The 25,904-nt window shown below is 49.7% G+C and overlaps 1 protein-coding gene across 2 annotated transcripts in view; it reads right to left on the bottom strand.

Moving 5' to 3' along the window:
• GSK3A (glycogen synthase kinase 3 alpha) overlaps positions 1-25,268 on the bottom strand; it is a 214,329-nt gene extending 189,061 nt beyond the window's left edge. For both annotated transcript variants that reach the window (XM_078651334.1, XM_078651335.1), the window contains exon 1: positions 24,961-25,268. In XM_078651334.1, coding sequence (XP_078507460.1) covers positions 24,961-25,129 — 169 coding nt within the window. In that variant the 5' untranslated portion in view covers positions 25,130-25,268. The remainder of the gene's footprint in view (positions 1-24,960) is intronic.
• Positions 25,269-25,904: the final 636 nt, after the last annotated feature.

Below are 25,904 nucleotides of genomic sequence, written 5' to 3'. Positions count from 1 at the left end.
CAGGCCAGTAGGGCTTGGGCCAAGTCAGTGGGCGTCCTCCTCTTCTTAGCTTCGGCACGGCTGTTCGGTCCTTCTTTTCTTCTTGTTTCTCGTCTGAGGGATGGTTCAGAGGTGCCCGTAAATACTAGATTTAGGGTGCTACAGGCAAGTAAAAGGTTGGTACCAATGGGTCCCTTCCTTGGTGTGGGTACACCCCCTATGCCACACTCCAGAGGGGGGGGGGCATATGCTTCCCCCCACCCCCATCTGCAAGATGGCGGGGACTGAGTTGTGCTTCACCTCGCCACCCCACCCGAGGGGTGGTCTACCCAGACCAGTCTGGCTTTATGCTGCGGATACTGCACTTAACTTGAGATGCTTGCATGGGGTGTTAGGCTGCGTCACAGACACTCGGAAGGATGCTGTGGTGGTGTCACTGGATGCATAGATGGCCTTCAAATCAGTGGAATAGCCCTTCATGTATGCAGTTTTAGAAAAATAGAAATTCGGTCCACGGTTTTTGGCCTAGGTTCAGCTTCTATATTCTAACCTACTGGCCCAAGTGACAGTGAACAAATGCACGTCGACGACCTTCCCGCGAGGCACGAGACAGGGATGCCCACTTTCCCCATTGATTTTTGCCTTCTTATTGAAGTTGTGGGAGGTCTGGATAAGGGGTGATCCGTTAATTAGGTGTATGAGATGGTCTGCAGATTTAGAAGACGGAATTCACATATATGAAGGATGACATTTTGCTGTATGTAGCTGATCTCTTCTCTCCTTAAATAATCGAGAAAGCCATCAACAACAACCAACTAGCCGACTTCATCGAAACAAACGACATCCTGGACATCACGCAATCCGGTTTCTAAAGCAATCACAGCACCAAGAATACCCTCTTTGCCGCCACTGATGAAATCTGCTCCTGGACCTCACAGCAGCATTTGACACAGTCTCCCACCACACCCTGACCACTAGACTCCACGACACGGGCATACGCAACATGGCCTTCGGCTGGATCCGAACCTTCCTCACAGGCAGAACACAACAGGTCAGACTTCCACCATACCTCTCAGAACCGACAGAAACAAACTGCGGAGTGGGCCAGGGCCCCTCCCTTAGCCACACCCTCTCCAACATCTACAGCGCCACCCTTTAAACCATTGTCCGGAACCACAGACTGAACATATTCTCCGACGCCGACACCGCAGATCCTCTCACTCATTAACGTCACCAGGCACAACTTTCAAGAAGGGATGGATGCGGTCACCTCCTGGATGAAGAGCAGCTGCCTTAAGCACAACTCAGAGAAGACAGAAGTCCTCATCTTGGGATCCACCTTCTTTGCATGGAAGGATACCGGATGGCCCTCCCACACCCCAACCCAGAGAGACCACGCACAAAACCTCGGCATAACACTAGATGCATCGCTCATTTTAGACCGCCAGATCATCTCAGTATCGTCTGCCTGTTTCAGTATCCACGGTGTCTTTCAATTCCTTCCACCTGCATCAAAAGACCCTCAGATTCCACAAAGACAGACACTTATGTACTCAGCAGCAGACTACTGCAACGCACTCTACACCAGCGTTACCCAGGGAAACTTCTGCAAGCTCCAGAATGTACAGAACGCCGTAGCCAGACTGGTCCTAGACCTCCCCCAGACAGAAAAATAACCTTTAAACTCCTCACCCACGCTTACAAGGCACCAACGCCAGATCAGCATACCTGAACAGCCGCCTCTCCTCCCACGCACCCAAATGACACCTCCGATCAGCTCGCCCTGGCCACCGTCCCACGATCTGCCAGACCAGAACCAGAGCAAAGTCCTTTTCCTTCCTCACTGCCAAGAACAGGAACACCCTACCCTCAGACTATCTCCCACACTACCCTAGTTCAAGAAGAAGCTCAAGACCTAGCTCTTTGAATGACCCCAGCACTTAGACGGATCTGCTCCCCACTTCACCCCAGTGCCTCGATACCCTCACAGGTGAGCAGTTGCACTTTACCAACCTTTGATTGATTGACCCAAACGCCACACTAGATCGGATACCACACATTTACTTTGTATCGCAGAAACTGGAACAAAACGTTGATTTATGTTCTACACGGGGCTACATTGCGCCTCACTAGAGATTGCAGAGCATGGGTGGTCACGGAAGGATTCTTTTATCTGGGGATCTTTATCACCAGGAACCTTGGCGTCTTTCACTAGCACAATCTTGACCCTCCACCCGGACGACTGCAGAGCGATGACCAGCACTGGAGAGCCCAACTGCTGTCCCAGTTGGTAAAGGCATTACACTTTAAAATGATGGCTCTGCCCCGCTATATTTATAGCCTTCACAACACTTAGTACCTGTTTCTACCTTCATTTTTTCCAAGCAGTGGACACGGTTACCTGTACACTCCTCTGAGATGGGGGTGCCACCAGAATATCCCTCCAGAAACTGACAGGGTGCCAGTATGACGGCAGACTAGCGCTCCCTGCCCATCAGAAATACTATTGAACAGCCCAGCTTACGGATGTCAAGCACTGGGTTCCTTCCTCAAAATAAACCCTTGTATAGAATGGACAGGCGTAATATGCAATCTGGGACTGCCTTAGAGTGATATACTGAGGGAAGCGGTACAACTAATTTCCTACCCTGACTTGTGTTTCGCTTCAAAGATAGCATGTAGCACTGGGTTAGCGGGGTTGGATCTCTTGTGCTACCCAGTTTTGGGACACAGCGAAACTGGGCACATTGGCTGGGACAGGGGCTTTGACAAATGGGACCCCATAGGCCTGTCAAGAGTGGGATACCCGAGGGCACATGGGGTAGTGATATCCTTTGCAGACTTACAAAGGGACTGCCAACTAGAGCACAGAGGCATACCGCTATCTCCAGATTAGTCATGCCCTATGTAGGGCACTACCAAAGGGAGAAGCTTCCTAAGTCCTCACTGTTGGAAGGCAGGCGGCTTAATGGCTAACATGGTGAAAAGGGCAAGCTCTTTAACTTATCGTAAACTCCTAAATAACTCCCTTGAACTCTTGACTCCAAGAAAACCGGGCCTGTGACTTGGGGCAGTTGGAAGATGATGAATGGCAGGAGGCAATAGGATCCCAAGGGAGGTAGCTATACGGTCCAGTTTTTAACCTGAACCACTTAAGAGTTTGCACGCTGCTCCTATTGTGCCAGCACAACAATGGTAAAATGGGCAGGGCCAAGTCTGCGCTGTGCCCCGGGGAGTGTATTTGAGAGGGCACATTCTTCCATAGAGTGCGAGACTGCCCGGAGCTCCAGAATTACCGGGGTCGGTAACGTCCTGCATTATGAATGTGTTCACGGGGGCAATGACAATATTGCCAAAGTGGTGCCCATTAAAAATATAGGAAGAAACAGACCTGGGAAGCAAAGATCGCCTCTGGGTGACACTGGGCTGTATGGTGGCCAAAGGCAATAGAGCTAAGATGTGGATGCTACGTCCACCCAGACTGAAGGAATGGAAAGCAGACATGGACTGGTCTATGCGGGCTGAGAGGGTGGTTTACGAAAGCAGAGGTTAGCAAATTAGTGGACCAAAATTGAGGGAGGTGGGATGAATATAGAGGGTGTTAAAAAAAATTACATTTCAAATCCAAATATATATTTTTTTTTATTAAAAAAAATCTTTAACGGACTTTACCTGAATTTTCCTTGTCTTTCCAAATATGTATTATCAGAGACTCTCTACAGGTATCTGGCATACTATCTTAGAAGGAGCCGGAGATAAATCACGGTTTGGTACTTACGTTTTCAAGTGAGCTGACAACTCCGCCTTTATTACAATCATTGCCCCCTTTCGATGCAGAGCACTGCCCACAGACTTTTTTGGAGTCTAGCAACAAGCGCCATATACTGGTTTAAAGCTTCCTGGGCCCCAAGTGTTTTTGGACAGCTAAATGCATATGGCACTAATCCCTTTGAGCAAACTTCCACAGCATATAGTTACTCTTAACTATATCTCAGTACGGCGTTTTGCCATACATCAGAAGGCAAACAAAGATGGCGACGGCGATAACCAGGATTTTGGATCAACATGTAATTGGCAGACACCACACGCGTCTTTCACGAGGATATGAATTGTCGCGCGTTGTAGCGCCCGGTCTCTCACAACCTCGAGTGTTTGAGAGTTTGGGGTTCAGACAACGTATGACTAGGAAGAGAAGATGAAATCCCAGGTATTTATTTGCCAATTCTTGTTATTCTAGTTATGCTTTTAAATGTCTGCATAGCTTTGTCCATCAGGGAGGTTTCTTCTGGACCCCTGTTCCACATTCGTCTCTCTTTAGTACAAGTCAACTAGAGTGATATTAACATAACGCCAATAAGAGACGCAGACATACTTTAGACATGTTCCTCTGTCTAGTTAGCGGCCTGTAATGAAAGTCTGCCGTTTTTCGTTTGACTCTACAGACCTGTACAATCAGAGTCTTAACAGGGCTGAAGTACAGCTAACGCGGTATGAAAGTCCTTTATAGAAGAGGCTATATAGATTTGTATGATGAGCCCCGGTATTCCCAAGCGCGCGACTGGTTCAGTTCTGACAAAAGAGGTTGTTGTGGAGACTTCACCCTGTGCACCTGAGTGGCGATAGGTTTCAGAACCAAAGGATAAGATAAAGCCACTATGACTGGATATGAAAAATGCTCTCTAACGAAAAGATTCTCTAGGTTTTCTTATTTCTCTTTTTACTTCGTGTTAAGAAATAGACGAAATTATACTCTACATGGCAACTACATACCTAACAAGCAGCCTTGCACTTTGAGAGGGAGCCAAATTTATAATAAATTAAGCTTTTCCCCACATAAGAGCCTCGAAATCCCTTGAAGGTAAAAAACAGATTACAATCTCTGAACTAATTGGCACAACAGATCGTCTTAACAGTAGGATAAATGACAGTTCTTACTTATATTTTTCAAAGCAGATTTCGGAGGAGTCCTGCGTACAACATATGCTTTAAAGCGCTCAGACTGACTATTTTTTCAGAGGCACCTAGTGTGCACCTCTAGTCTTGACACGGAATACAAGCCACCAACAGGGTTCAATTGTGCTGGTTAGTTACACTAACAAACACATGCTGTTTTACAATAATTCACTAAATGGGACATAAGGTGTTTTCATGCAAACTCAGGCATGGTGTTCTGATTGGGTAAAAGACAAGTGTTATCTTTAACAAGACTGTTCAAAAGGACAAGGGAACCCAAAGGTAATATACTAGGGACCTTGGGCGCTTAATTGTTACGAACGACAGGGGTCCCTAGAACTAGAAGATCAAGAACTTAGATCAACATATGCTAAATAGCCATTATGTTCTTTGTCCAGCCGGACAGGGTTTTTATTTTAACAATATATAAATAACATGAAATTGAAAGTGATGTCAAGGGGGCACAGCCTGTGACCCACAGACAACAAGACAGAACAACAATTTTTGGCAAAAACAGGCAAGGCGGTCTGTTTCCTAGTATTCAGTGGACAGACTTAATTATATCATGGTGCCATTGTGCAATACATTCTGGGTATTTAAGGGACATATGGTACATAGGTGTCGACGCCTCGATGCCAAGACTCTAAATATGTGGCATCATCTTCAGGATAGTATTAATAAGCATGCCTGTCTTGAAATTATACACTTGCCTTTCATACATATATAACAATTGACATGAAAAAATTTAACCCAAATGGGGAAAATGGAAGGAAAATAGATAACATTTTAAACAATTAACTAGGCATGGACCAATCTTATCAGTATTCAGTGACTTGGAACATAGCAGACGTGCTCAATGTGTGACTTCCAATGATAACGTGAGGCGCAACATCTCATATGGCCATGGCAATAGACCCAGTGATCTGCCCGTGCGAAAATACTAATTGTAAAATGGTTTACAAGCAGCATAATTAAAATATAAAAAATTAAAATGAGTCATACCCCTTTTGAAGTCATGCATTGTATGTGTATTTAGTAACGTCATTACAAAGGGACAGCCCGTGTGAGCTAATCTTAGCCAGTATTAAAACATTTGTTGGTCGAAAGGTAGTTTTTAGGTCGAGGACTCCATCGCACTGCTGTAAGCAGTGTGGGCGGAGCCCGAAGATTTAATGATTCTTAGAAGGGGCTTGGAACCCGCCCCTCTTCTCCATTGGCTGGCCTAGTAAATGCTGGCCAGCCATTGGAGGAGAGGGGCGTCACTCGGTTCAAGCCCAGTCTTTTTCAGATTCGGGGGCGTTTTTTTAAGCTTCTTTCTTGTTTTCTTTCTCTCCTCTTCCCATTGGCTGGAATTTTACCTTCCAGCCAATGGGAAGAGGAGAGAACGAAAACCACGCCCCGAATCCCAAATTGACGATGCTTTCTCCGAGGCATTTCTTCCTCGCCTCGGAGAAACATGGTCGTGCTGCTTAGTTTCCCGCCCGCCTCTCAGCCACAGGATTTATTATTGGCAAACCTCAGAGGACCTCAGATGAGGTGTTTCACCACTACACGGCTGCCCGTCCCCAGACAAAGATGTATTGAGGCAGAAACAGAGTGGACAGGAGCAGAGCCCAACGGTAACGGGCCCAGACCAAAGCAGAGCAGACCTCGGGGGAGAGATGCCACACGTCTCCACAGCTTTGCCGCTCCCACAGTCACACCACCCCAGTAAGCAGCAGGTAATGATGCGGCTTCACATAATCGGCAGGCAAACAGCGGGACCAAAGGAAACCTCAGGAAGAAGCTCCCGCAGCCTCACGATTCCCACAGCTCTGCGACCCTCAGCTGGGAAGTGAGTAGTGGAGCCAGACGAGCAGGCAGGCAGACCGCGAAGTGGCTTCACAGTGGCTGAAGAGTCAGAAGCAGGCAGCATCTTCTCGGCTCCAGCGGCTCCGCGGCACCAGCAGACGCGGAGGTAGGCAGTGAAATCAGCAGGGTCGACCCTACTCCACGGCCCTTGGATAGCACTCAAAAAGTTATCTTTTAAGCTTAGCAGCAAGCTAACTGTTGGGAGTGCAAAATGCTGTTTGCAGGGAGCATAGGTGGAGGATCACTGCGGTGATAGCGGTGGAGCAGGGAGAGCGTCAGCGCATATGCTGCTTCACACCGCCATCTTCCTTTTCCCCCGTGCCATTGTCTGGATATTTTTAAATGGTCATTAAATATCAACCCGACCTTTTGCCATGCAAAATTGGGCCCTGTTACATATTGCATCTGTTTTCTGATACTACAATTCTTCTCAGCTGCAGTAAGCAAAGAGGGGTTGTAGAGCAGTTTCGGGGAGTCCCGTGAACGTACCTGTGTGTACGAGAGTGATTGAGAGAACGTAGACCTACGGCAAGAGCTGCTTGCCGACTTTGGAGAGGAGCAATGTCCTAGTTCACGCTACATAAGAAACTGCAAAAAAGTGAGCATATTTCACTGTGATTAGGGTGCGGGGTTTTGTGCCAGGCACGTCTTGGGAATTTTTATTTCCTCTCTCCTGAGGCGCCAAAAAAAAAACTTCGAGGCTGCCGCCAATATCCTAGGGAGGTTTAACATCCTTTAATAGACACTGGCTGTTTAAAGCTTCAAAACAATTATCTGGAAACCGGTCGTTTGCAGGGATTTCCTGTTAATAGTATGTGGACTCTCCAGATTCCCGTGTGAAAGAGCTGCTACCGAGTGACAATTCTTCAGTGTCTGACAGGGCACAAATAAAATAATATTTCATCTGTTGGAAATGTGTTGTTTTGAGTGTCAATACGTATTTTACCAGGTAATGGGAACGAATCAGTACACAGTTGAGTCATTCCAGGCAGGGCTTCCAGTATTGTGATTAACTCATGGATTTTTTGGGCAGTTTTTTATTGACTCCAATTCGGGGATTAAGTAATTTGCCAAGGAACACAGGATGTCTTGAGTATACGCCTTGAATCGGATTTAGCTCCCCAGTTCCAAATTCAACACCTCAGGCCATAACGCCACATTCTTTCCCCGTGCTAGTTTTAATTTCGAAATTCAAATTCAGCTCTATCGAAGCATCTTATAGCGAGCTGCACAATTGTGTATTGCTACACAGGTCTGCAGACCGTCCACACTTCCCCTTCTTACCGTAACTTCCCTTGTAGAAGGAGGTTTCGCACCCATAGCCCTGCAAGTCCACATCATTAATGCTCTATTGGCAGTGCTTTGGTAATTAAGACATACATTGAAACGGCCCCTATATTCGTGTCCTGGACATTACAAGTGAAAATAATAGTTATTTTCGTGACAGTGTGTACAAGTAAATGATGCTGATGTTATCAATGGGTTGTTTCCCACGATTTACTTTATGTTGCATGTGTCTCTGTCCTACGAATGATTTACTTTTCCGATATGTTACAAGAAAAACACAACTACAGAAACACATATCTTGATTTTTTGGATGATGCATATTAGAGACTGAGTCACCTCTAGGTGTCTGGGGGAGGTCCGAATGTGGATGAGTGTTAATGATGGGGCACAACTGATAGCTCTGGAGTTTAGGCTATAGGCAATTCCTAACATTGCCTGTCATAAAGGTGCTCTGACTAAAAGCTTATCTAATCATTGGCTTCCCGACCGAGTACACAGAGAGGTGGTCACCTAGATGGTAATCGTAATTGCATCTTTATGGGAAAGTGTATGAAGGAGCTATGCAATCATGGAAATAGTGATAGCACGACAGGAAATGTAAGTGCAGTGTATATGTTTAAGAAATTTGAATTTTCATGTTTAAGAAAGTTGATTTTGCAGTGGAGGAGATAAAAGGGGGTACATTCAAAGGAGAGGGTGAAAAGACAGCAATGTAAAGGTAAGAGATGAAGTGTGATACATGCAGGTGTAGAAATTTCAGAAAGAGCTGTGCCAAGAAAGCGGGTCCAAGTGACTAAGAGAGAGATTGCATTGGAAAGTGATGTGAAGAATGTGAGTTGCTGTTCTTTTATCTGATATTGAATACAAATAAGTGCTAATAGGCATTTGTAAATCACTCATAATTAGTCACTATATACTACTCACTCTTTACTACTAAAAGAAAAAACACTTTGTATATGTAAGAGTATGGCTGTGCATGTAAATGTGTGTAACTCTAAGACTGTTTACTACCCACTCTTTCACTCCTTAATACTAAATATTAAACTCTAGACTACTTGCTCTCAAATACTCTCTACTAATCACTCTAATACTGTACTACTTACTCTACAACTCTCTAATACTGCCTAATAGATTTACTAATGAGAAAAAATGCTGTAAGGTACTCACTCTAATACAAAAAACTATCTACTACGCACAACTTACTACACACTACTACTCTCTCTTTGCTACTCACTCTAATATTCTCACTCCTCACTGTACTAGTTACACAACAAATATCTAATACGCTATACTCACTGTACTACTCAATATCAACTACTCACTACTACTAAAGTACTTACTCAACAACTCTCTAATACTCCCTACTTTAGTACACAAATAAATACTCTACAGTACTCACTATAACGCTCTATTACACACTACTACACACCCTTTACTCCGCTCTCTACTAACAAATACTCACTCAAATAGTCACTCTAATACTCACTATCATATTCTCAATACTCACTCGAATACTTACTATACGACTCCATAACACACTCTACTCACTGTAATACTCAATATCAACTACTCGCTACTACTCACTGTACTAAATAGCATCTAATGTATAGTACTTACTGTAATACTGTACTACACACTGCTACACTCTACTACTCAACATTACTCACTCATAATTAGTCAGTATACTACTCACTCTTTACTACTAAAAATAAAAATACACTTTGTATATGTAAAGGTGTGGCTGTGCATGTAAATGTGTGTGGCTCTAGGACTCTTTACTACTCACTCTCTCACTATATAATACTCACTCTCACTTTTTACTACTCGCTCTCTAATACTCTCTTTACTAATAACTATCCTACTCACTATCAACTACTCACTCTACTACTTACTCTGTGTGTGGGTGCTAATGCAATAGGTCTCGCATATGCGAGCGATTAAGCTATTGGCAATGTAAATGACAATGCCATTTATTTATGATTTAAAAAAAAATAATCATGAGCAATGCCAATAGCTCTACCTTTAATGCTGCCGAGACCATTGCATTGTGAAGGCTTGTTTTCTATATTATGGTTGTTTGATTCCTCTTTCTTCCAGAAAACAAAGCATCTCCTGAGGGGTACCTTCGACCTCGTGTATAGAGGGCTGGTATGCGCACCTATTGATAAGAGTATATCCTGTTGATCTGTGTTAAGAAATCATGTATAATGTGGCTGAACAATGTCGTGAGTCGTGGGTATATTGAATGCCTAAAAGCCAGTGGTGTCTAGCCATTGTTGTATTGCGTCTCAAAACCGTGTAATACGATATTTTGGTGTCATGGCAATGTTCAGTTTGATTATTTAAATAAAAAGATTTTCCCCAAACAATAATATGCAATTTAAACTCAGAAATACTCTTGCTCTGGGCAGTATCAAGGTTTTATTTTTTACCTCTACAAATGCGGATTAAAAAAAAGTTGGTGTCTGGAGTAGTGCTTGATGGGGTCTCCAACAGCCACGCCTCTGTACTCCAGAGCAGCAGCTTGGTTGGAGGTGAGTGGTGAGCTGTATTTTGGGATCCTCGACCTTTGCTGTGTGCAGCACCAATGAGCAGGGCTTTCTGGTATCTGCATCATCGAGCAGCCTGCTACCAACAGATGGAATTGCAGCAAGAAATATGGTGGTGCCCGCTCCGAATGACGGAAAACAGTCTGCTCACTGATCATCCTGCTGCATTCTTACATCCTGTGAGGACATCTGACATTCCTTAAATGCAACTGCAGTGCTCCACCTCTGCAGTATAGAGCAATTGAGGACATCAGTCAGCTGTATAAGGCAACGGCAGCTTTCCAGCACCAAAGAGTCTTAAAAGGAAATCTGTAAGCTCTACAGTGCGTAGGCTGGAGAAGGCTGACCAAGAGCATGTACTTAACACAAGATGTGTGCCACAATGGTGCAAACATCATGACATCAAGCCTAAAAGAGGGGTGGAGGAGCATGGGTCCACCTTACCAACATCCAGGGTCTGCCTACTATGCCTGTATCAGAAGAATAGGTTGTGGGCAAACTTTGCGGCATGGGTGTACCGACATCACACAATCAGAAGTCTGCACTAAGAGGGATTTGCTGAGACCAGCATTAAAAAAATATATATTTACGAATCTTCTTTACTTTTGTCTTTCCAAATTACAGCAACATGTCTACTGAAGAAACCATGGCCTATCACAGCCTTCATTACTTACTCCACGTTATTATAGAAGCCCACTGTCAATACTGGGTTAGTTTACCTTTTTATCTGTACACTTGGGCAAAGCACCAGCTTCTAAGGGCTCTTTAACAATGTCCTTTTCTACTTCTTCACTTGCCTCTCACAAGTGTACAAGACCAGAGTCACCTCAATCCTAACGCCACACCAGTATGGATTCCAAACTCTTCCTGTAGCCGACTACAAACATACAACACACAGATGATTGATGGCACTCATTTGGCCGTTTTATAAGCATTAAGGACCATTCTCTAGGATGCTTGGAATGTTGGTGCAAGCCTTTATACAAAGGCCCTGTAGATTAATTACCCTCAGTTTTTTCAGATTTCCCTTGCCATATGGTCTGAACCCTAGAATCATCCATACGTACAGCTCATCCAAGTATGACTGATGCAACCAAAGGTCTGAACTGAATACTCATCCCAGGGATGTGGAATTCCTCTTGCCCGACACCCAGGACATAATGTTTGGGGTCAAGGGCAACAAGTTTTCTTGGGTATTTTGTCCTTGGGACAAGTTGCCCCAACCCCCCTGCAGCATAAACCCTTTGACTGCCAGTTTGCAGCACCACATTATGGATCAGGGAAGGGCACTGTCTGCAGTTAGGGTAATATTTGTATCCATATGTAAATTCTGATCAAGCTTGTATTTATGGTTCATTAATTGAAAGCCTTTATTATTAGGGTGAGCGCTACAAGTAAATGTTAGAAGTTTGACTGCACTTCTGAAAGTGGTTCCAGTATAAAAATGTGTTCACATTTTTTTCGTTTTGCATTTTGAGGCTATGTATAATACTCCCAAAATGCGTTCCAGTTTGATGCAAATATTTGCAGAAGTTTGAAAGCAAGATTGAGGATTCTTTGCTTTCAAAATAAAATGCTCATAAAAAAATAAAAGCAGGAAAAAAAACATTTAGTTAAACTACTGTAAAATTTCAAGTACCATTTCTTTGCAGCATCATTTAGTAACGTGTTGATGCATGCTAGTATTTCCTAAAAATATTCATAATGGAAAATCAGTGTAACCAGTTTCAATAAGATTATGAGAAACACAAATAAACCAGCATTGGCAAAGCCTTTATGTCTGAAATTGGAGGTCAGCTTTTTGGTTTTGACAATGTGTGAATTGTTTTGGCATGGTTTTTGTAAAACCTTATTAGTGCGGGAGCTGCCGGGCCCTCACTATTATAATAAACATAGAAAAAAGCAAAAAAATGGTTTGGTCTCAAAAAGCACACAGTGCCATAGTTTCTAGCACAGAACAAAACTAATTTGGGTGCCAATACGCTCCTTGTGAAAGAGAAGAACGCGGTCACTCACAGTGAAGCCAGCCAATACAGACAGAAAGATAATTTTAATAAACGCAAAAGGTAATGGTCGACGCCAGACCAAATTAGGGGCCCAATTATTAAAGAAAGTGTCAAAAGTGCACCCAGGTAAATGCCCTTGCATTAAGTGAAGCAATACGGCTTTCGTGAATTCCTAAGAATTTACAGAAGTAGGACAAGAAATCGTACTCCTAGAAATGATTTGTGAACTGCATTTTAACGCATGAACAATTATGCATGTGTAGATTTGATCATGCGAAAATCTGAGTGTTTGCAAGTTCACTTTCCCTCCAACCACGTTTTCCCAACTCTGGAAGAAGGTTTACATTTGACATTGTCAGGAGTAAATTTCCAAAATTTCTCAGTATGGGAAAAGATTAGAGAAGAGTTGTTGAAAACCCTTAAAAAAATACAACTATTGCTTACTTCTGCCATCAGACCCAGTATGTAGATCTGCAGAAAAGTGGCAACATAAGGGGATTGCAAGTGTTCAAACACTACTATGGAATGAGCCCTGGCATAATCAGAGAGGCTTTATCAGAGCTCTTGAATAATGAGATTGCTACCATAACTTGTCGCCGCACTACATGGCCCCGAAGGGACCAGTGGATTTTGTTACAGAACAAGTAGATTTACGAAGCAACCTTCCCCATGGACAAGTAGATATTTTAATAAATACCACACCCCTGCATCCAAAGGCATATTTTATCTATGTATTACTGAACATACATATATACATATATGTATACACACACACACAAATACACACTGCACAAAGTAGCTTCCTCAAGTCATACATGGGATGCTCGTTCTAAAAAAAATCTTCACAATGTTTCAGGGATGAATGACAGCAGGAAAGGTTTTTTACCAGTATTTAAGCAAAAATGATCTCTTTGGGCTATAAACAGGTACTGGTACTAGTCATCCTCCTGCTTAGGTTCAATACAAGAACACAGGTCACATCTTACTTTGGTTTACCTTTCCTTGTCCACAATACCTCAATAGCACTTTGTCCCTTTGAAAATGTCAGTGCATTATTTTCTATTAGCCTCTTTTGTATGATCAGCTGTATTTACAACACTGTTTTTATATTGTTATATTGCCGTAAAATGTAATCATTGGTTTCTTGCCGGTTTGTTCTCATTCATGCCCTCACGTGCTTACACTGCAGCCTTGTTCAATTCCTGCAGTCGAAACATGTGATGGCTTCTTTGCTGTATGGCTATTACCCTGTTCCTTGATAAATTAAGTAATAAGAAAATATGTACCACTAAAGACTTGTTGAATTTCTTATTCACTTCACAGTCTGCACATGTGCTCTAATATTTTATGGATGGACAGACCTCATTACAGGGAGGTGGGTCTCCCATCTCTCCTGATGGCCTGCAGCAAGGAGTTTCTAAGAGTACCACCGGGTCAGGCACAGTCTGGAGAAACAGTGGTAACCACCTCACAGTCCCACCGGTGCTTCAGCATGCTCTCTCCTGGTGCACAGGACTAAGCGAGCACTGAGACGAGTGTTGCAAGTACTTTTCTAGTAGCTAAGACTCACAAATCAAGGCGGATGCCGCAGACATTTTAAGCTATACCTTAAATTTTTCTTAAGCAGTCTTCCAACTTTGGTGTTCCAATTTCACAAGATCTCGGCCTTTCCGAAACTAGCACAGGAAGAAAAGAGAGGGGTCTCTTTGGCAAGAAAACGGAGGTCCTTCAAAGGGGATTTGGATGGATACGTTTCCCACCCAACCAGGCGTTATTTGGGGACAGGGGCAGGTTGTGCAAATGCAATGGTGAAAAATCCAGAAAGACAGCACCCAGAATACACAAAGGAGACCACAATGTGTGGGAGACACACATGAAGTCACACACCCACCGGTCCCTTCAAACACAAAAACAACACACAGCTGGCATTCAGTGCTGGCATTTATTTATTTATTTGAGAGTTTTATATAGCGCGAACAAGATCTTTGTAGATAACAGAGCGCTTTACAAAGGCAAGGGGTAAGTGAGTGGTAGGGTGAGTACACGAGGGAGCATAGTTAGGAAGGTAGGTCATCAATGCAAGAAGTACACATAAGAGGGAGCATGAACAATCAGGCAGATTGATAATACAAGTAAAACATATGTGCAAAGGGATCAAACAAATAGTACAGATCGACGCAGAGTCTTAAAGATCAAAAGTGGAAGTTCAAGTGTATTTAGCCATGAGGATAGCTTTAACTTCTTTCTTAAACAGAAGAGTGGAGGAGGTGAGCCTGGTTTCAGGAGGGAGTGAGCATTATTTGTACTGGTTGAAAACAAATCGAAGGCAAAGGCACATGAGCAGAGCTCAGCGTGTGCACAGATCCACCCTCTACCACGTGCCCTTCCTTCTTGCCCCCTCACATATGAAGCAAGGGGTCAGGGGCGGTGGCGGCGCTCAGAAGACCTTGCAGTCGGCACTATCCCCACATGCAAGCAGACTCTGAACTGCACATTCCAACCAAGAGCAGGAAAGCCGGAGGCCTTAGACCCTCTGGAATGTCACGGGGGCGAAACGTGCGTTTTGGTTAATCAGCAGCTGCCGAGGCTAAGGATTGGACTGCACGCTGCCTGCCCTCTGGGCCTGGTAGAGGTTGAAACAATGCGGCCACGGACTGTGTTTTATGCAGGTTCCAGGGTCAGCAGAGCTGGGCAGGACAGCTCCTGTGGGATGGGGCCTCGCTGACTCCTGTGGGAGAGCAGGACAGCTCCTGTGGGATGGGGCCTCGCTGACTCCTGTGGGAGAGCAGGACAGCTCCTGTGGGATGGGACCGCGCTGACTCCTGTGGGAGAGCAGGACAGCTCCTGTGGGATGGGACCGCGTTGACTCCTGTGGGAGAGCAGGACAGCTCCTGTGGGATGGGACCGCGTTGACTCCTGTGGGAGAGCAGGACAGCTCCTGTGGGATGGGACCGCGTTGACTCCTGTGGGAGAGCAGGACAGCTCCTGTGGGATGGGACCGCGTTGACTCCTGTGGGAGAGCAGGACAGCTCCTGTGGGATGGGACCGCGTTGACTCCTGTGGGAGAGCAGGACAGCTCCTGTGGGATGGGACCGCGCTGACTCCTGTGGGAGAGCAGGACAGCTCCTGTGGGATGGGACCGCGCTGACTCCTGTGGGAGAGCAGGACAGCTCCTGTGGGATGGGACCGCGTTGACTCCTGTGGGAGAGCAGGACAGCTCCTGTGGGATGGGACCGCGCTGACTCCTGTGGGAGAGCAGGACAGCTCCTGTGGGATGGCACCGCGTTGACTCCTGTGGGAGAGCAGGACAGCTCCTGTGGGATGGGACCGCGTTGACTCCTGTGGGAGAGCAGGACAGCTCCTGTGGGATGGGACCGCGCTGACTCCTGTGGGAGAGCAGGACAGCTCCTGTGGGATGGGACCGCGCTGACTCCTGTGGGAGGGCAGGACAGCTCCTGTGGGATGGGACCGCGCTGACTCCTGTGGGAGGGCAGGACAGCTCCTGTGGGATGGGACCGCTTTGACTCCTGTGGGAGAGCAGGACAGCTCCTGTGGGATGGGACCGCGCTGACTCCTGTGGGAGAGCAGGACAGCTCCTGTGGGATGGGACCGCGCTGACTCCTGTGGGAGAGCAGGACAGCTCCTGTGGGATGGGACCGCGTTGACTCCTGTGGGAGAGCAGGACAGCTCCTGTGGGATGGGACCGCGCTGACTCCTGTGGGAGAGCAGGACAGCTCCTGTGGGATGGGACCGCGCTGACTCCTGTGGGAGAGCAGGACAGCTCCTGTGGGATGGGACCGCGCTGACTCCTGTGGGAGAGCAGGACAGCTCCTGTGGGATGGGACCGCGCCGACTCCTGTGGGAGAGCAGGACAGCTCCTGTGGGATGGGACCGCGCCGACTCCTGTGGGAGAGCAGGACAGCTCCTGTGGGATGGGACCGCGCCGACTCCTGTGGGAGAGCAGGACAGCTCCTGTGGGATGGGACCGCGCCGACTCCTGTGGGAGAGCAGGACAGCTCCTGTGGGATGGGACCGCGCTGACTCCTGTGGGAGAGCAGGACAGCTCCTGTGGGATGGGACCGCGCTGACTCCTGTGGGAGAGCAGGACAGCTCCTGTGGGATGGGACCGCGTTGACTCCTGTGGAAGAGCAGGACAGCTCCTGTGGGATGGGACCGCGCTGACTCCTGTGGGAGAGCAGGACAGCTCCTGTGGGATGGGACCGCGTTGACTCCTGTGGGAGAGCAGGACAGCTCCTGTGGGATGGGACCGCGTTGACTCCTGTGGGAGAGCAGGACAGCTCCTGTGGGATGGGACCGCGCTGACTCCTGTGGGAGAGCAGGACAGCTCCTGTGGGATGGGACCGCGCTGACTCCTGTGGGAGAGCAGGACAGCTCCTGTGGGATGGGACCGCGCTGACTCCTGTGGGAGAGCAGGACAGCTCCTGTGGGATGGGACCGCGTTGACTCCTGTGGGAGAGCAGGACAGCTCCTGTGGGATGGGACCGCGTTGACTCCTGTGGGAGAGCAGGACAGCTCCTGTGGGATGGGACCGCGCTGACTCCTGTGGGAGGGCAGGACAGCTCCTGTGGGATGGGACCGCTTTGACTCCTGTGGGAGAGCAGGACAGCGTGGGAGAGCTGGGATGGGACCGCGCTGACTCCTGTGGGAGGGCAGGACAGCTCCTGTGGGATGGGACCGCGCTGACTCCTGTGGGAGGGCAGGACAGCTCCTGTGGGATGGGACCGCTTTGACTCCTGTGGGAGAGCAGGACAGCTCCTGTGGGATGGGACCGCGCTGACTCCTGTGGGAGAGCAGGACAGCTCCTGTGGGATGGGACCGCGTTGACTCCTGTGGGAGAGCAGGACAGCTCCTGTGGGATGGGACCGCGTTGACTCCTGTGGGAGAGCAGGACAGCTCCTGTGGGATGGGACCGCGTTGACTCCTGTGGGAGAGCAGGACAGCTCCTGTGGGATGGGACCGCGCTGACTCCTGTGGGAGAGCAGGACAGCTCCTGTGGGATGGGACCGCGCTGACTCCTGTGGGAGAGCAGGACAGCTCCTGTGGGATGGGACCGCGCTGACTCCTGTGGGAGAGCAGGACAGCTCCTGTGGGATGGGACCGCGTTGACTCCTGTGGGAGAGCAGGACAGCTCCTGTGGGATGGGACCGCGTTGACTCCTGTGGGTGAGCAGGACAGCTCCTGTGGGATGGGACCGCGCTGACTCCTGTGGGAGAGCAGGACAGCTCCTGTGGGATGGGACCGCGTTGACTCCTGTGGGAGAGCAGGACAGCTCCTGTGGGATGGGACCGCGCTGACTCCTGTGGGAGAGCAGGACAGCTCCTGTGGGATGGGACCGCGCTGACTCCTGTGGGAGAGCAGGACAGCTCCTGTGGGATGGGACCGCGTTGACTCCTGTGGGAGAGCAGGACAGCTCCTGTGGGATGGGACCGCGTTGACTCCTGTGGGAGAGCAGGACAGCTCCTGTGGGATGGGACCGCGCTGACTCCTGTGGGAGAGCAGGACAGCTCCTGTGGGATGGGACCGCGCTGGCTCCTGTGGGAGGGCAGGACAGCTCCTGTGGGATGGGACCGCGTTGACTCCTGTGGGAGAGCAGGACAGCTCCTGTGGGGTGGGACCGCGTTGACTCCTGTGGGAGAGCAGGCATCCTAAACATGGACTGCAACAGAGGCCAGAGCCACTCCAAGGGGCTCATATCATGACAGCGCCCTCTGTGCTGAAAGGCAGAGCCCCCCGCCCCCAGACAGGACTCGGCACGTCAGGTGTCCATGAGTCAAACCTGGAGACAGGAGCTGCCCCCGAGGCGACTGACAGCAAATCCTGAAGGGAGTGAGGGCTCCAGAGCCCCTGGCAGCAAGCACTGGCGTTATTACGGCCATGCGGCGAGAGGGCCGGCGTTTGTGAGAGGAGTAAATACCGAACACAGAGAATAAACCCAGCACAAAAGTAACGCACATTTCCAGGACTAAGCCCAGGAATGGCAATGCTCCCCTCCCGCAAGACCCGGCACTGCAATGAACTCCGAGCTTTAGAACAGTCCAACAGTAATACAACAGCGCCCCCCGCTGGATAAACGAGAAGACCACGCCACTCGTTCGCAGATTCGATCAACGCTTTTATCAGAAGGGAAAAGGAGAACAAAAGTGCCCACTTCACTGGGACATCATTTCATCAGCCGTATGAAAGCAGCGGGGGGTCGTGAGCAGCGAAAAAGCATTGGCATCAAAACAAATGACCACATCAAAAAGCAGGAGGGATGCAAACTCTGCACATGTAAACCTGCCAGAATGTAGAAAGGTAACAAACCCACCAACTCCTGCTCAGACTGTTCACTCCTCTGCACTCAAAGCGACAAAACACTGAAGAAAAGCAAAAGAACACAAGAACTGACCCAGTGAGACCGCCACCCCACAGGAGCCGCCACCCCCAACAGGAGCCGCCACCCCCAACAGGAGCCACGGACAGGCACCCAACCCCTCCTCTGGGGCAGTCCAAGGCTTGTTCCCAGCACTCAAGGCCTGCTTGGGGGAGCTGCCATTCACCTGTGCAGTGTCACATATGACCACAGTAAAGCCACAGACGCACCCCTCAGCGGACACATCAGGGCGGATACCGTCTCATAAATGCTGATTAATCACACGATTCTAAAATGTCCTTCAGACGGCCTGAGTTACACCACACCCCTACTCCTGAGAGTGGACGGCACGTTACTAATGGAAGAAAGGGCTGCCGCCCAAATTCTTAGAGAACAGGTGACCCAGACAGAAAGAGACTAGTGGTAAAAGTCATAATATACTCGTCCCTTTTGCATTCGTTGTGAACATGAAATACACTGTGCAGGCTCCGCTGACTGCTTTAAAAAGAAAGAAACATTTATGACTGATCAAACGTGCATGCAAGTAGGGCAGCAAAGACCATTCTCAGCTTTATGTTCCCAGCTGTTCTTCGCCCACTGTTTAAACCCACAATATTAACAAAACGATAGGCCTCCTGCCCAAGAAGGTGGCCCCTACATCGCTCTGGCAAGCCCACTGACCTGGCTGAGCTGCCCACCTGAACTTTAATGCATCAAGGGACTTATGGCGACGCTGCAGAGATATTGGTTGAAACTTACATGTTGCACTTGCAATGGACGCGCAATATCCAGGAGAGCAATCAGCCCTGGCTAGGCAGGCAATAGCCAGGAGAGCTAAAAGCACCGGGCAGGCAATAGCCTGGAGAGCTAAAAGCACCGGGCAGGCAATAGCCTGGAGAGCTAAAAGCACCGGGCAGGCAATAGCCTGGAGAGCTAAAAGCACCGGGCAGGCAATAGCCTGGAGAGCTAAAAGCACCGGGCAGGCAATAGCCCGGAGAGCTAAAAGCACCGGGCAGGCAATAGCCTGGAGAGCTAAAAGCACCGGGCAGGCAATAGCCAGGAGAGCTAAAAGCACCGGGCAGGCAATAGCCAGGAGAGCTAAAAGCACCGGGCGCGCAATAGCCTGGAGAGCTAAAAGCACCGGGCAGGCAATAGCCAGGAGAGCTAAAAGCATCAGACAGGCAATAGCAAGGAGAGCTAAAAGCACCGGGCGCGCAATAGCCAGGAGAGCTAAAAGCACCGGGCGCGCAATAGCCAGGAGAGCTAAAAGCACCGGGCGCGCAATAGCCAGGAGAGCTAAAAGCACCAGACAGGCAATAGCCAGGAGAGCTAAAAGCTCCGGACAGGCAATAGCCAGGAGAGCTAAAAGCTCCGGACAGGCAATAGCCAGGAGAGCTAAAAGCTCCGGACAGGCAATAGCCAGGAGAGCTAAAAGCTCCGGACAGGCAATAGCCAGGAGAGCTAAAAGCTCCGGACAGGCAATAGCCAGGAGAGCTAAAAGCTCCGGACAGGCAATAGCCAGGAGAGCTAAAAGCTCCGGACAGGCAATAGCCAGGAGAGCTAAAAGCTCCGGACAGGCAATAGCCAGGAGAGCTAAAAGCTCCGGACAGGCAATAGCCAGGAGAGCTAAAAGCTCCGGACAGGCAATAGCCAGGAGAGCTAAAAGCACCGGGCGCGCAATAGCCAGGAGAGCTAAAAGCACCGGGCGCGCAATAGCCAGGAGAGCTAAAAGCTCCGGAGAGGCAATAGCCAGGAGAGCTAAAAGCACCGGGCGCGCAAAAGCCAGGAGAACAAAAACACATGTGAACCCTATTTGTAAAAACGCAGCGTTGCCATGGTCAGATTTCAACAACCTCCGCCCGATCTCCCTCTTGCCCCATCTGAGTAAGATGACTGAGAAGCATGTCAATACGCATGTGTCTAAATACATCGAGGCAGCGGACGGTCTGGAGCCTTCTCAATCTGGGTTCAGACCAAATCACAGCACCGAATCAGCTTTCCTCTCCGTGACCGACACCATCCGGATGGCACAGGATAGAGTAGGATCTATGATTCTGGTGCTGTTGGATTTGTCCGCTGCCTTTGACACGGTGTCACATGACATTCTTATCAGTCGTCTGAAGAGGGTAGGGATAGGCGGAACTGCTCTGGCATGGCTAGAAAGTTTCATTTCTGGCCGCTCACAAAGTGTCCGACTGGGCTCCCATTTTTCCATCTCTAGGGAGCTCACCAAGGGGGTTCCACAGGGCTCATGCCTAAGCCCCACATTGTTTACTGTATATGTGGCCCCTTTGGCTGAAATTGTGAGAGAATATGGGTTCACACCAATATCATACGCAGATGATACTCAGCTGCTGTTTCCTTTTCAGACAATGACACCAGAAGTCAAAAACTCCTTCGCTGCAGGGATGAGAGCTGTATCCCATTGGATGACCTCCAATTGCCTGCAATGTAATGTGGGCAAGACGGAGGTCATGCTTTTCGGAGAGGCCCGCTCTTATGGTCACCTGAGTGGTGGCCTCCCGACTTAGGCTCTGTCCCTTGTCCTAAAGAGATAGTAAAAAACTTGGGGGTTCGACTTGATCAATCTTTGCTACTCAAAGATCAGGTTAATCAAGTAACTGGATCTTGCTTTAGGGTCATTGGACTCCTGAGAAGGGTATTCCCCTATCTAGCGGATAGCCATAGGAAAACTCTTGTCCAGGCATTGGTAATCAGTAGATTAGACTACTGCAATGGGCTGCTTATTTCTTCCAATGAGGAGCAACTTGGTAGGCTACAGGTAGCCCAAAATACAGCTGCCAGACTGTACTTGAATGTTCCATCTAGATCCCCATCTCGTCCTCTGTTGAACAAATTACATTGGTTGCCTATTCGCCAGAGGGTGAAATTCAAGATATGCTGTACAATTCATAAATGCCTGTCTGGTACTGGTCCTAAGTACCTATCAGAAATGTTTCGACCTTATGAGCCAGGTCGTTCTCTGCGCTCTCAGACCCAATCTCTGCTCCAAGTACCACGGATCAAAAAGGAAAGACAGGGAGGCCGAGCTCTCTTATAGAGGCCCCACCCTTTGAACTCCCTGCCTCTCACCCTTAGGCAAAATCCTAATTTTGCCACCTTTAGGAAATGCTTAAAGACTCATTTGTTCCTGACCATGTAGATATCTTTTCCCTGCCTGATCGTCTTTCATTTGGATATAGCCCTGGTAAGAACATAAGTGCGGAGATACCCCTTCGGGGGTCGAATTCCTGCGCTATACAAGCAAATAAATAAATAAATAGCCAGCGAGAAGCATTCTGCAGCTTCACGTTAGAAGCCGTGCACACAGGTCATATAGAAATAACAGGGCTGAGAAGCGCAGTTCCTTGGACTGGGACACAGGGCCAATCATCCAGAAAGACCGTGCTGGAAGCTCCACCTTAACAGCTTTACAAATACTGATTTACATTTACACCAGACACTGCGCCTCTTAGGCAGAATGTGCACACCTGCGAGGGCCAGCGGCCCCACATACACGAGTCATGGGGCCACGTGACTTCGGAGCACAGGGTTCACGTTCGATCCACGGCTTCAATGGCAGCTCAGCACCTTGTGACTCTGGGCAATAGCTCACTTAATTTCCACGACGTCCCACAGCGCCTTGAGAACTGTAAGGGTGAGTAGTTCGCGCTTTACAAATACAGATTTACATTTACATCAGCACCCAACGACACTGCGCCTCTCAGGCAGAATGTGCACACATGAGATGGCCAACGGTCCCACACACACGAGTCAAGGGGCCACATCATACACCCAACTACACTGCGCCTCACAGGCAGAATGTGCACACCTGTGAGGGCCAGCGGTCCCACATACACAAGTCAAGGGGCCACGCCATACAGCCAATGACACTGCACCTCTCAGGCAGAATGTGCACACCTGAGAGGGCCAGCGGCCCCACATACTCGAGTCAAGTGTTCACATGCTGCCTGTGTAAACCCAGAGGTTGTGAAATACTCTTCCTTTTGAACTTGTACTCCCCCCCAACATTAACTTGGTTGGGGGAAGTCGTCAAAACACTTCACTTTGGCATTGTTTGTTTGCAGATTTGGCTATATTGCGTAAGCTCAAGCGCTAGTTACTCTGTTTATGAGTCAAGCTCCACATACCTCGAATCAAGGCAACCTGACCTACAAGAGACCCGTCCCACTTCTAAGTCACATTGGCATCTCCTCTCTTACGGTGGGGGTTTCCTAACTGTACACGTCTCCCTAACGGCCACACCTGACTTTCTTACCACGGATATTCCATTTTGTGCATGTATGCACACTCCTAACATGCTCTTCCCTTCAGCCCCCCCTCCCAAGTGCTTCGCATCTACTTAGCAATGGTGGGGTATATGTCCTTAACTGGACCCCCTCACCGTGTGCAGCGCCCCTTCACAAACCCACTGCCTGCCCCAGGTGTCCTCACCTCTACCTGGGGGGGGCGCTGCCCTCTCCTCTGCTAAGGGGCAGGGGCTGCCATCTCTCTTCTTTGGGGGGGGCTCTTCCCCACCTCCTCAGGGGGGGGGGGGAAGTCTGCTGTCCTCACATCAAATGGGGGGCTGCTGTCATCTCACATTTCATCCCTCAAATGGGGGGCTGCTGTCATCTCACATTTCATCCCTCAAAGGGGGGCTGCTGTCATCCCACATTTCATCCCTCAAAGGGGGTCTGCTGCCCTCATCCCACATTTCATCCCTCAAAGGGGGTCTGCTGCCCTCTCATCTCATCCCACAAGGGGGGCGGGGGGTCAGATGCCCTCTCGCATATTATCCCACAAGGGGGGTCTGCTGCCCTCACATCTCATCCCTCGGGGGGGGGGGGGGGGATCTGCTGCCCTCACATCTCATCCCACAAGGGGGGTCTGCTGCCCTCACATCTCATCCCTCAGGTGGGGGGGGCTGCCCTCACATCTCATCCCTCAGGTGGGGGGGGCTGCCCTCACATCTCATCCCTCAGGTGGGGGGGGCTGCCCTCACATCTCATCCCTCAGGTGGGGGGGGCTGCCCTCACATCTCATCCCACAAGGGGGATCTGCTGCCCTCACATCTCATCCCACAAGGGGGATCTGCTGCCCTCACATCTCATCCCACAAGGGGGATCTGCTGCCCTCACATCTCATCCCACAAGGGGGATCTGCTGCCCTCACATCTCATCCCACAAGGGGGATCTGCTGCCCTCTCACCTCATCCCTCAAAGGGGGGTGGGGGGTCTGCTGCCCTCTCATCTCATCCCACAATGGGGTCTGCTGCCCTCTCACCTCATCCCTCAAAGGGGGGGGGGGGGTCTGCTGCCCTCTCATCTCATCCCACAAGGGGGATCTGCTGCCCTCTCACATTTCATCCCACAAGGGGGATCTGCTGCCCTCTCACATTTCATCCCACAAGGTAACTGCTGCCCTCTCACATCTCATCCCTCAAGGGGGGGGGGGGGTCTGCTGCCCTCTCACATCTCATCCCACAAAGGGGGGGGGGTTGCTGCCCTCTCACATCTCATCCCACAAAGGGGGGGGGGGGTTGCTGCCCTCTCACATCCCATCCCACAAAGGGGGGGGGGGGGGTGGTGCCCTCTCACATCTCATCCCACAAAGGGGGGGGGTTGCTGCCCTCTCACATCTCATTCCTCAAGGGGGGGGGGGGGTCTGCTGTCATCTCACTCCTCACGGACCTGCCATCTCATCCCTCAAGGGACTACTGTGCCTCCTCTCACCCCCTCAGAGGGGGGGGGTATGTTGCCCTCTCATCTCATTCCTCAAGGGGGGGGTCAGCTGCCCTCTCGCCTCTCCCCTCTGGTGCCCCTCGGTCCACTCACACCCGGTGCACTCCCCTCACCTCCCTTTCAGGCAGATTAACGCGCCCCCACCCCCTGTGCTCCCCTCCCAGTGAAGCCCCTCTCCCCCCCCAGGCCTCTCCCCGCCGCCCCTCCCCGGTACTCACGGCCCAGTCTGGGGTTCAAGCCTGCCGCGCTGGTCCCCGCTCCTCCGCCGGCTCCTCCGCCCGCCGCGCCCGGTGGGCCTGCCCCGGAGCCCGCTTTGCCCCCAGCGCCGGCCGCGGCGCCCCCCGGGTCGGCGAACGAGCTGGTTCGGGGCCGGCTGCTGCCGCTCATGGTACAGGGAGCTGGGCCTGGGACACCGACCGACCGACAGCGGGGCCGCGCGCGCTCTGCGGCCTGACGTCACGGCGCGGGGCAGGCTGGGACCGTGGGGCCTCTTCCGGTGTGGCCAATGACAGGGTCTCCACCTCGGTGCCGCGCGCGTTCTGCGGCCTGACGTCAGAGCGCGAGACACACTTGAGGCTCGCCACCGGGGGGCGCAGCCAATGACACCGATAACGATGGCCCCGGTGCATGACGGGAGGCTGAGTGTGGAGGCGAGCGTGCTGACGCAAAGACGAACGAGCCCTGCGCCGACGTGGTGACGCAAGCGAGGAGCGTCATGGGAAACGTAGTCTGGCACTCAACTCGGGCATGCGCAGATGTCGTAAGTTGTAGGCAGTGCTGAAGCTGGGTGTAATGAGCGCGGCCTCTAGTGGCGGCGTGGAGCAAGTGCAGGGGCTCTTTAACCATGACCTACCCTAACTTTCACGGTTGCTAGATACACAGGCCTCTTCATGCATGCCACTCTTAGCAATGCATTACCAAATACAAAGCTCTATTATAGCCACCAAATAAAAAAGATTTGAGGAATAAAAAAATAGAACAGGCCAAAGACTCCTGTAGGGAGCTTTTTCGTACGGTTACAACTTTAACTACCGTGATGTCGTGCCGGGTGACGTCAAAGGCACGCCTAGAACGTAAGGGTCAGGTGACCCTTGATAATAAAAGCGCTGGGGCGCATAAACGTACGCCAGTTAGGCGACGGAGGCGAGCCCCACGAGATTAC

Source organism: Lissotriton helveticus, chromosome 7 (genome assembly GCF_964261635.1).
Source record: "Lissotriton helveticus chromosome 7, aLisHel1.1, whole genome shotgun sequence".
Taxonomy (NCBI): Eukaryota; Metazoa; Chordata; class Amphibia; order Caudata; family Salamandridae; genus Lissotriton; species Lissotriton helveticus.
Note: the sequence above shows the minus strand (reverse complement) of the source record. Positions and strands in the feature narration are given on the sequence as shown.